At 52.5% G+C, this 12,476-nt stretch overlaps 1 protein-coding gene across 1 annotated transcript; it reads left to right on the top strand.

The window, feature by feature from the left end:
- Positions 1-107: 107 nt before the first annotated feature.
- On the top strand, positions 108-12,148 carry TACR2 (tachykinin receptor 2; the record flags this gene model as incomplete). The annotated part of the gene is made up of 5 exons (XM_084244909.1): positions 108-499; positions 4,692-4,883; positions 7,024-7,174; positions 8,450-8,646; positions 11,932-12,148. 5 exons carry the CDS (start codon positions 108-110, stop codon positions 12,146-12,148), a joined length of 1,149 nt encoding a protein of 382 aa, XP_084101035.1.
- Positions 12,149-12,476: the final 328 nt, after the last annotated feature.

The raw sequence follows: 12,476 nt of genomic DNA on the forward strand, positions 1-12,476 counted from the left end.
GGCCAAAAAGGATTTGTCCTCCCTAGCATATCCAGACAAGGCACCAGGGATAGGCATCCAGGAGGAGCCAAGGAGCCAGGTCCCTGGTCCCAGACTCAGAAGCAGCCATGGGAGCCTGTGCAGAGGTGACAGACACCAATACCTCATCCAGCCTTGAGAGCAACACCACGGGCATCACAGCCTTCTCCATGCCCGGCTGGCAGTTGGCACTGTGGGCCACAGCCTACCTGGCCCTAGTGCTGGTGGCCGTGATAGGCAATGCTACAGTAATCTGGATCATTCTAGCCCATCAGAGGATGCGTACAGTCACCAACTACTTCATCGTCAACCTGGCCCTGGCCGACCTCTTCATGGCCACCTTTAACGTGGCCTTCAACTTCGTCTATGCCAGCCACAACATCTGGTACTTTGGCCGTGCCTTCTGCTACTTCCTGAACCTCTTTCCCATCATGTCCATATTCGTCAGCATCTATTCCATGACTGCCATCGCCGCCGACAGGCAAGAAGGGGCAGTGGGGAAGCTCTGGGTGGTGGGGAGATGACTTGGTTTAGTAAGGCTCAGACTGGGCTGGTGACTTGCCTGCAGCCTCATGATATGCTTAGAGTAGAATCCAGGGGCTTGTCTCCAATCTGATCATGTTCCAGAACTGTGCATTTGGAAGATAGGGGATGGTGGAACAGAAGCAGGTAAGGTTGAGGTTAGACACAAGGATGAACTTTGCACTAGATGGTGGTTCAGAGTTGTAGAGAAAGAGGGGACAGGATTCCAGAGACTTTCTGGAGTGTTCTCTAGAGCTGATCTTTGTTGTGGCGTCTTGCTTTTACTATAAGAAAGTCACTCATATTGCTTTCCTAATCCTAGCTGGATTATATGAGGGGAGAGAGCTGAGATTATATCCATACAGTTACCATATAATCACAATGGGGCCAATTATTTTTCCAAAGCTGCCCTTGGGGGCTGCAGTCTGTGACCCTTTGCTGGTGGAAGGGGGCTGAGGAGGGAAGCAGGAGTGATCGGTGGGCCCATCTGGAGTCCTTTTAAAGTTGACTGGAGCAGTGTCTGGCTTAGAGCTGCAAAAGGACTGTGTGTCCCTGGGAGAGGGTGGTTGGGACAGAAAGATACTGGGCCTGTGTGGGAGGAGGGGGTGGGAAAGGAAATGGGGGGCTCAGAGACACAGACTGCTCCACAGGATGGTTTTGTAAGGTGTGAGCCTCTCTGACCCTTATTGTTCACACCCCACCCCTGCCTCCACCCCAACCCAACTGCACCAGCCACCTCTCACCCACAGCAGCTCATATCTTTGCTCTTGCTTATTTTACCCTAGAGTTTCCCTAAAGATTTCAGTTGGGGAATTTATTTCTTCTAATTAAAAATGAACAGAAAAGTTTGAAAACCATTTACGTAGGCCATACTTCTCATTCTGCACCTAGAAACCACAGGCTTGCCTGAGGTCAGCCAGCAAGTCAGGGGCAGGGCCAAGTGCTCGTTCCTTTCAGCACAGGGGCCTCTCCCTGGGTATCTAACTGTCACGGCTTCCCCACCCCCCACCTCATTTGCCCACCCCCACACCCCCACCCCTGCCCTGCAACTAAAAGAACCTAGTCCCCCCCTAGGTATTTCTGAAAATTCAACTAAGTTTTTCTTTCCGTTAACTCAACAAGTATTTGCACGCTCCCTCCCTCTGTTTCAGATACTAGAGAATATGCACACTGGGGAAATTCAATTATGAACTCCGGGCCTCATGAAATTTCCACTGGTGGTGTGTGTATGTGAGTGTGTGCGTGGGTGGGTGGGTGGGTATGGTGGGGGAGGGTGGACTGTAGGGTGGGAGCCGGGAGACCTGGCTGGAGCCACTGAATAATAAGCCGGGTGAGAGGAGGGCGTCTCCGATCAGGGAGGTGCTAGTGGAGACTCACCCTTTCATCCCCACATTTATTTTTTTCATTCACATGTTCACCTTTTATGCTCTTCTGGGCATTGAGAGAAAAATCAGGTAAAGATGATGGTCCTGGTAAGAATTTGATAATAAGCACATGAGTAAAATCAATTAAATGTTATATTTTGAGTTCATACGTGCCATGGAAAAATTTTAAGGGCAAGAATAGGGATCCAAGGTACTAGGCTGTGTATGTTGGGGTGGGGGCAAGTTGTAGAGTTAGATAGGGTGTCTCATAGGCCTTATTGTGAGGGTGGAGTTTGAGCAAAGATGGAAAGAGGTGAGAGAGAGAGCCCCATAGACTCTGGGGAAAGAACATTCCAGGCAGAAGTGCAGGGGCAGCAGGCTCGTGGCAGGAGCAGCAAGGGCGGTCCACAGGGCAGAAGAAGTGCTTACAGGGGCAGTGTGGTGCTCACTTCATGCCCAAGACCCCAAGGTGTGAACTTTCCTGCTCAGGACAAGGGTTAAATAAAATGCAAGGCCACATCCTATTGTCCTGGTCTTGTCCCAAGGTACAAATTAATCTCCAGGAGGAAGACCCAGGGTTCATCAAGGACCAAAGTCACTTCTGGTGAATTTAAAGGAAATAAATAAATAGAAACAATCACGCTCTCAAATCCCAAGCTCTTGCTTGCTGCCTGCGGGGGCTTCTCAAGCATCACATTTCCGCTGCATAATGACCTAATAGCACCTAATGGCCATTATTATCAATCATCCCATTTCACATGTAGGAAATGGAAGCACAAAGAGCTCTTTGCCCAAGGTTCTTTGCCCAAGACCCTGTCACTAAGAATCAGTGCTGACAGGATTCGAATCCCTATCATCCTGTATCCACAGACCTGCCTTTCACTCAGAAAAGCTCTCCTCTTACCCACCGCCTCCTAGGACAGCAAGGGAACCTAAGCCCCTAAGTCAACTCTGGTCCCCTTCATCTGCGGGTGTGGGGACCTTGAGAAAGGACCTTGAGAAAGGTGGCCCACACCTCATCTTGCTGACGCATTCAACCTGGTTCCCGCCTGTCGAGGATAGAGCTGGCCCAGGGTCCCCAGCACCATTACGGGAAAGGTCACTGTCACAGGGCGAGGAGGTTACCAGCCATCTGGTCCAGACGTGCATAACCCCTGTTCATAGACTGTGGCTCCAAGTGTTCATGGACTTGGCAGAGGGGTGGGGTCAGAGGAGGAATCACCATCACAAATGAGGGCAGCACAGGGTGGTTTGCTGGGCCCCAGCGGTGGCCGTGGTGCAGAAATCTCAACGTACCAAGCACCCACCCCAGCGCTGCTTCAAAATGACTGCACTTTGCAGACCTAGATCTCGTCACTTAGTGGGCTGATAAAGTGTGGACATTGCTGTGATCCAAATTTGTTTTTACATCCTAATAACTGTATTTCAGTATAACTGATTGGCTTTGTCATCTTGTATATTATAATTTATTCATAAAATAATCTTGTTTTGAGATGTGCACAGACCTCACTGGCTGGTCAATGGGTCCATGACACAAAGAGTCCAGGCCCTCTACCCACTTCCTTCTGAGGAGGAAACCAAATAGCGCAGCACCTTACAGGCAGGGCAGGGGCAGAGGAGATTTGTGACTTCGGGGATGGTGCCCTTTGACCTCAGGGAAGCAGGCAGCTACCGGCAGCCATCCTCTCCATAGTCAAGGCCCCAGTGACGAGAAGAGGCCTCTTCCCACCAGGCCCCAGGACACTCTGACAGTGGCTGTACAGTTCCCAGAAGCAAGGGGAGCTGAGAAATCTGGGTTCTAAGCTGGCACTGCCTCATCCAAGCTGCTCATTCCATCTCTCTAAACCTCCATCTCCCTGTGTGAAAAATGGAGATAACAGCCCCTGCCTGGGATAACTTGGCTACCAGGCACAGGGGAGCTAAATGGCAGTTCAATCCCTGCAGGTTTCCCCAGAGAGAGGCAGAACCTGCGGAAACAATTCTAATCCCAGCTGCCTTCATAGAGGAGGTGCCTTTCACTTGGACTTTAATGAATCCAAAGAGGAAAAAGGAATTCCAGGCTGAGGAGGAAGAAGGACCTTTGAGTGTGTGTGTGTGTGTGTGTGTGTGTGTGGAGGGTGGGGCAGGGGAGGGCGTTCCATGGACCAGGAGTGAACCGGGAAAGATACAGGAAACTGCAAAGTGCATTGGCCAGGAGCAGAAGGCCTTGAATGTAAGTTTAAAGGTTTGGGCTCCACTGTCTGAGGAGATACCCATAGCCACATATACCTGTTTAAGTTCAAATTAGTTAAAATTTAAAATTCAGTTACAGTCATATAAGCTACTATTTAGTGCTCATGGCCACATGAGGTTGGTGGCTACAGGTAGGACAGGGCGTGTAAAGGACATTTCCACCCGTGCAGAGAGCCAGAAAGCAGCTGCTTTGAGCTCCGTTCAGAAGAGGGCAAGCTCTGCTAAGGTTCCTGAACAGAAGGACCTGCGTAGGGCTGAGGGGCTGGCCGAGATGGGCTTCAGTGTGGCGACTCTGCTCACCTGTGGGGATCTGAGAGCACTGTCCTGCTCAAAGTGGGGGGCCGCGTGGTGGGGGCCTGGCCTGGGGCTCGAGGGCACTGGTGTATTGTGTAGATGTGGGGGTCACCAGCCCAGCCAGTTCCCTGCAGATCCCCAGCTGCTGTGGGGGGGTGGGGGTTGGGCTCAAAGGTATGGGCCTGGGTCTGGGGTGAGGAAAAGGGGTGGGGCCTGACCTGACAGAACGCACTCAGCACTCACACTGCCCTCTGTTCACAGATACATGGCCATCGTCCACCCCTTCCAGCCCCGGCTCTCAGGCATTGGCACCAAAGCCGTCATCGCCGGTATCTGGCTGGTAGCTCTGGCCCTCGCCTTTCCCCAGTGCTTCTACTCAGCCATCACCGTGGACAGAGGTGCCACCAAGTGCTTAGTGGACTGGCCTGAAGACAGTGGGGGCAAGAAGCTCCTGTAAGACTGGGAAGGGGTGTGTGTGTGTGTGTGTGTGTGTGTATGCATGCATGTATATACCTGAGAATGTGGCTATATCATGTGCACACACAAGGTGTTACCATGCACAGTGGTTGTGCCCAGCACTGTGCACATGTTTGTGGATGTGTATGGGATTATGTGCGTTCACAGATATACTAAAAGTAACACTTAGCGCTTGCTAAGTATCAGGCACTTTATATAATGAGCCCGTTTAATCTTCTAACCACCTGGGCATTTATTATTATTACTCCCTTTTCTCAGATGAAACTGAGACATTAAAAAACTAAGCATTGTGCCTAAGACTACATAGCTAGTCAGTGGGAGAGTGAAGATTTAAATCCAGGCAGTCCCGCTTCAGAGCCCAAGCTCCTCACCACGCTACCACTTCAAGGAATTCCGTGTCTCCTTCAGTGAGGATATGTGTGCATGTGAGGTGCACGTGACATGCATGTACCCACCTATGTCTCTGTCTGTAAGCAGGCAGCTGTTTGGGGAAGGCATGTGCACACAGGTACGTGTTGGGAATGTGTGTGCAGGTGTGTGTTTAGGAGAAGGTGCTGTAAATGCTCAGATCACAGCAGGTCAGGGTATTGAGGCAGAAAGCAGTGGGGCCTGGGATGTGTTGGGGAGGATGCCTGGGGCCTGCCTGGGGTGGAGGGGTGCACTATGAGTTGGGGGGCAGGCTAAGAGGGGCATGGCCCAGACACTCTGTGACCCTGGTAAGTCTTTCCCCCATTCTGGGCCTCAGTTTGTGTGGTTTCCCCACTGGGACTTCCTGATCCCCAAGCGCAGTATGGCTGGTGAAGACAGATGAAGAACTGGTTGAGGTTTTGGAGAAAGTAGGGTCAGAGTCCTGTTCTGTCCCTGACGGCTGATCCTCTCTGATCCTTTGGCTCCCTCTTGCTCCAATGGAAATGAGTAAGAGAATCTTGATCATATATGAGAACAGGTACATGACTGCCCTAAGCACCGTGCCTGGGCCAGAACTGACCCTGGATATGTGGTAGCTTAAATAGGGGACAAAAGAAGACAAACTAGAGATGGGCAGATTTAGGCCAGCAAAGCTCCCACTGTCCTGAGCATGAAGAGGTGAACACTTGAGCTGAGCCCGCCAGGTTAGCACCACACAGCTCCGCCCCGCCTCCTTCAGCACCCCACCCCACCCCTGCCCCTACCGGGTCTCGTCCTGAGTGCCCGCCCAGGGCGGCTCTCTGGTCTTCAATGCCTTCAGTGCCCGAAGTCTGTTCAGCTGTGAGGGCACACCCCGCCTGGGGTCTCTGCCCCCACCCTATATCCTTCTCAGAAGGACTGACTGACCAAAAAGCCGTGTCCATTGGGGAAGTGCCCCTTTTCTGACTCTAGAAAGGGGTGGGAGCCGGGAGGGTGGAGAGCAGAACATCTCATGATTGGCCACTGCGGGGGCAGAGGTTTCTCATTTGGTACCAAGGGGATTCTCTGAGGTGAATTCCAGCCCTGGCTCAGGCCTCAGAGACAAACAGGAAGGCAGAGGTGAGCTAGGGTGGCCATGCTTTGTTCATAATTCTGACAGGATTCGGGGGGAGGTCTCATTTTATGCATGAGAACTTATTATTGGCTCTTAGGTAAGAGGGTCTGAGATTTAGCTGGGGGCTTCATCCTCTCAGGCTTGCGCCCTGTGTGTGTCTCAGAATCTGCTGAAATCGCACATGTTCTATGCAGAAAAGTGCACATACACCCCCCCACCCCATCCAAACCCAACAAAAACAATCCAGACTGTGAGGGGAGACATTCCTGACTTTTGTCCTACGAGATGGTCCCCAAAGCTCCTCGGTGCTCCCTTTGCGTCGGAACCCAGGCCAGGGGGGATCCGAACCAAGAAGGAGGGGATGGAGAAATGCCTCTAGAATTTGGGAAGGGTCTAAGAGATGACCTCATTTTACAAATGGGGAAACCGAGGTTGGCACATCTGTACCCCTTGTTGGTGTTTTTTACTTTCTTTAAATGACTCACCGCAGCTGGGGGCAAGCGGCTCTGGAGCGCGGGGTCCCCGATCCTCAGTGCTGGTGAATGTCAGGTTCGCCGCCTCCTCTCCGACCCATGCCCGAGCAGGCTGTGCCCAGGCGCTTGCTTCTCCCTCCAGGTACCACCTCGTGCTGATCGTTCTCATCTATCTCCTGCCCCTCGTGGTGATGTTCGTCGCCTACAGCGTCATTGGTTTCACGCTTTGGAGGCGCGGGGTCCCCGGGCACCAGGCGCACGGCGCCAACTTGCGCCACCTGCAGGCCAAGAAGGTGGGCGCTAAGGGCGGGGCGGGGCGGGGCGGGGCCGGCTGGGGCTGCCCGGGGCGGGCCGGGGCCGGGGCCGGGGCCGGGGCTGTGGTCGGCCTCAGCTTCCGGGAGCTGCTCTTCTTGGCTCAAAGTCCGCGCTCGAGGGGGCCTAGTTCCAAGGCCCTGGCAAGTCTGTTCGTTCCTTCAGCGGGGGCCTGACTTGTCTTTGGGCTTGGGCTGAATACAAGGTTCAAGGAACTTCCCAGAATCTTAGAATTGGGGCATCCTAAAATCCTAAAGCCCCACAGGTCCTCAGGTACCCCCCAGGAAATTTATTATGATAGAATCTTAAAGTCCTAGAGTTTTTTTGAGTAATTGGAAAGTTGAATGTAAGTATCCACAGGACTATAAGAGACTCACAGATAGTCTCAGGATTCTGGAGTGCAGATCTCAGAGATCATGGACTCCGACTGGAGGCCAACTACATCCTGTCTGCTTCAGTCTCGGGCAGAAATGTCAGCATCTCTCCTCCTCCTGTCATTCCAGGGCCCCTGAGTTCCTGATGTTCTAATCCAAGCTTATCTTTGACATGTCCCTTCCTGCTGTTTGACTGGGAAGTGATGGGTTAGCCACGTCACCTGTCATGGGCTTTAGCACCTGCTACAGGGCTTTCTTCACAGGGCCCTTCAGGGAGGTGGTTGGATTTGGGGCACCATGCAGGTGTCCCTCCACATGGAGAGCTGGTCTCCACTTGCCATTGCTGGCCTGCCCTCCATCCCTCATGGAGTCCTGGGCCCTTGCAAAGGCCAGGCTATGAAGGGGGAAAGCTCAGGGAGCTGGACCCTGGCCAGAGGCTGGGGTGTCAAGTGACAGCCTCATTACCTAGAGAGAGAAGGGCTGTGCAGACAGAGCCAGGAGAAGGGGGTCTGGGAACCTGCAGCTGGCTTAGGGGCTCCCCTAAAGATGGGGTTAGGAGCAAGAGGGGAGGTGAGCTGCTCTGAGTGATGGGATCAAAACACCTTCCACTGAATGGGGTTTGAGGAATGAGAACTTCAACAGAACAGCAGTGTGGGCAGAGGGCTCATACTGAGCAAATGCCCTGAATCGGGGGCAGGAGCCATCAACTCCACTGAGCCTCATGCAGGAGCAGATGCCACAGGGCGCGGGGGTCATAGAGGAAGATAGGGCGCGCTCCTGGAGGGCTTCCCAGGCTGGCACGAGGATACCCCAGCCCACCTGTGGGAGGATTGGGGCCCAGTGCTCCAGGCTGAGGAGTGACCCGAGCGTCTCCTGGACTAGTTCGTGAAGACCATGGTGCTGGTGGTGGTGACGTTTGCCATCTGCTGGCTGCCCTACCACCTCTACTTCATCCTGGGCCACTTCCAGAAGGACATCTACTACTGCAAGTTCATCCAGCAGGTCTACTTGGCCATCTTCTGGCTGGCCATGAGCTCCACCATGTACAACCCCATCATCTACTGCTGTCTCAACCACAGGTGAGCCCCCCACCCGCTCCCTCTCCTCAGCCTTCGGGGGCCGACAGGCTGGCCCTCTGGTCTCAGCCCAAAGCCTGCCCCCTTGCGCAAGTCATTGCTCTCACCCTCTCTGCTCCTGCTCTCTTCAGGGGGCTACATTGGAGAAAGGAGGGGCAGAGAGATGGGGTGAGAGAGGCAGGATAGAGAGGAAGAAAGGAGTCAGGAAATGAGGGAGAGACTCCCCCTGACTAGACATTTGTAAGAACTTCCTGCGATAAGGAAGAGCCGAGGACTTTCCCGGGTCAGGGCCCACCCTGGACTGCTCTGAAGGGACTTTTAGAGCAGCTGGGAAGCAATCGTGGCAGAGACAGCCAAGATCACTCCTCCCTCAGACACTGTCTGCTTCTCCAGCCCTGTACTTATGGGAAGGTGGCGTCACAGAGAGGGGCTGGCATTTGCCCCGGGGGCACTTGGGATGGGCCAGGCTGGAACGGCAGCACCCAGGAGTCCTCTTACAAAGCAGCGCATTCAGCCTCAGAAAGCGCAGCCGGGGATTCCAGGTGAGAGGAGATGAGAGGGGGACGGAGAGCCCTGACCTTGGCAAGGTAGCTAGTGGGGGAGGCTGGCCCTGGGTCTCCTTGCTCTTCATGCCTTTTATCACACCTCTGCCCACGTGTGCAGGCCGTAATACCATTAGGGTCTTTGCTGCTCAGGATCTTTGCTCAGGCCACCAATCTGGGGTAGGACAGAGGGAAGTGGGAAAACCATACCTTTGAGTATTTAATGGTGCCAGAACCCTCCTTTGTCTCCTGAGGGGCAGAGATGGATAACAGAAGGGAAATGGGTGTTATCCCCATTTTACTGATGAGGACACACAGCCTTGGAAAGGAAGACTCTGTTAAAGCCACACAGCAAGTGATAGGGCCCGATTCCATCTATCTCCTAGGCCTGTAATCTTATCCCCAGATGACACATTTCTCTTGGATACAAGGGACTGTCCTATCTAGGAGGGACCACTACCTGGCAGCAGAGTCCCCGAGTATCTGAACACCCCCCCCCCCCAGGGCCAAAATTTCTGAAATACTTGCGAATCACTCAGCTTGATGACACCCACTAACGTAGGATGGGTCCCCCTGGCAGGCATGTTCACTAGGTGTGCCCCGCACTGCCCCAAGCACTTGAGAGATATTAGTGAGCAAAAACATGGATCCCTTTCCACAGGGAGCTGACATTCTAGAGGGGGAGACAGTGAGTAAGTGAACCACATGGTGCATTAGATGTTAAGTCCTATGGAAAAAGAAATGCCAGGGCCGGCTGAGGGAGGCCAGAGGCTAGTGACTCAGGGGTTGCTGTTTTACAAGATGGTCAGGGTAAGCCTTGACCTTCAGGAGTCTTTTGAGCAAAGACTTAAGGATGGGGTCAGCCCTATTAGCACTCTGGGGAAGAGTTCCAGGCAGAGGGCACAGCGAGGTAAGGGCTAGTCCTCTGACATAGGGAGCTCTGGGACACTCTGAGCAGGGGAGACATGTGCTGACTTCTCTGTTGAAAGAAATCAGTTCAGCAGCTCTTGGAACTGGACCACTGCAGAGAAGCAGGGAGATGTTTAGGAGGCAACTGCAGTAATCCTGGTGAGAGAAGTGGTCTGAATCTGATATGGCTAAGTTAGAACCAACACAATTTCACAGAGGGAGTCTGGCCTCCAAGAGGAAGTCGAGGACAACTCCAAGGCTCTTGGCCTGAGCAACTGGAAAGATGGAGAAGTCGGGACAGGAGGGCTGTGGGGAGGAACTCGGCTGGGACATGCTGAAGGGTAGAGGACATTAAGCTCCCACAGCAAAGGCATTTGTTAGGCCACAGTGTGGAATCTTGTAGAGCTGGAAGGGGAGGAGCCAACAAAGAGTCCTGCTCTTCCGGAACATGGAATCCTAAGTTTCCTTGGTACACACAGTTCCCAGCTTACCATGGTTTAATTTATGATTTTTCCAATTTATGATGCACAAAAGCTCTAAGTAGACACAGCGCTTTTCAAGTCTGCTTTCTCAGCTAGCAGTGTATGGCCTGAGCCCCTGGTGATGCTGGGCAGGGCAGCAAGCCGCGGCTCCTGCCAGTCACAAGATCCTGCAGGTAAACCGTCAACACTCTACTGACGTTTTCACCTTCAGTTGCAGGAGGCAATAAATTACACAAGATATTCAGCGCTTTACAATAAAACAGGCTTTGCGTTAGATGTTTTCGTCCAACTGTAGGCTAAAGTAAGTATCTGTGTTTAAGGTTGACTCAGCTGAACTGTGACTCTTCGGGAGCTTAGGTGTCTACACACATTTCCAAAATACTTTCAACTTACAATGCGTTTACTGGGACCTGACCCCACTGTTAGTTGAGGAAGATCTGTACAGCTCTTTGCCCTAGTGGCTGCCACTTGGGTCACATATCTGCTCCCTGATGGCCCACGTGTTCTCTTTCTGCCAGCCCATTCCTCCCACTCAGTCTGCTGCTTCTTAGCTCCAGTTTACATGTTGTCCTCAGTGCTGCCATGGGGACAGTTCATTATTTTTTTTTTAAAGATTTATTTTATTTATTTATACAAGAACTGGGGTACAGGCCAGATGTGCGGGAGGGCGAGAGGACTCACCAGAGACAGAGCAGGGAACAGAACAGGCAGACAGATGAAATACACTGCTGAGGGGAACAGCGGGTGCAACAGGAGAGGTCTGCAGCGCCATGCGGAACCCTCACCTGCTGGCTGGGATCGAACCGGCGCTGCAGAGGCTGCGGACTGCAGAGGCTGCGGACAGCTTCACAGCACGGCGCTAAACCCACTGCGCTACCAGGGGAGGCCCGACAGTTCATTATTTTTTAAGCAAAAGTACCACAGCTGTGTAATTCCACATGTATTATTTTTTTCAAAGCTGTCCCCATGGAGTAGCGTTATTCCACCTACATCACCAAAGGCCCAGTTTTTTAAGACTCCTCTTCAAAAACTCCTTTAGGAGCCATTTAACAAGTCAAGCTAAAAAAATCTGTTGCTTATCATTGTATTTGATTTCTTTTTGTCTGTCAGTACTAACAGCTTAATCACCCATTTCCATCATTAGACTTAGCTCTAGGTTACTTTTGGCTGTTTGTCCAGAGCTTTAATGGATAAATCCATTAAATAATATGTCCCTCTAGACATTGAGCAACGGCAGGCTATTAGGAGTGAGGCTGTCCTCTGGAGGGGAGATGGGCTCCTGGTTGTGGGGCCCACACAGAAGCTCCTGTAACTGCCCCCCTTACTGCCTTGCTCAAGGTGACCCTCTCCCCCAGGTTTCGCTCTGGATTCCGGCTCGCTTTCCGTTGCTGCCCATGGGTCACGCCCATCGAAGAGGATAAGATGGAGCTGACTCACACTCCGTCCATCTCCATGAGGGTCAACAGGTGTCACACTAAAGAGATTTTGTTCATGGTTGGGGATGTGGCCCCCTCTGAAGCTGTCAATGGGCAGGCTGGGGGTCCCCCAGATGGTGTACCTATCGAACTCTAAAGCCTTGGGCCGGGTTGCAGGGCCTGGTTAGCAACCTTTGAGTAGACCAAATCTGAAAGTTTGGCCCCTGCCTCACCCTTCACTACACCAGTGGAAAAATAAGATGGGGCTGGGAGCTCTACAGCATATACTGACTCTAATGGGCCTCAGCCCTCCAGCCCAGATAGTGCTTCAGGGAATCCAGTAAAGTCAAAATCCAGGACTATCTAATCCAGGAGCTGCAACCTCAAATGCCTTTCGGGGGGCATGCAATTTAGCGAATGCATTGAATCCAGTCTAAAAGAAAAGCTGCAAACATGTGATAAAGGCAACTGACTCCCCATGTTGG

The sequence above is a fragment of the Talpa europaea genome, assembly GCF_964194135.1.
Source record: "Talpa europaea genome assembly, chromosome: 10".
NCBI classification, from domain to species: Eukaryota; Metazoa; Chordata; class Mammalia; order Eulipotyphla; family Talpidae; genus Talpa; species Talpa europaea.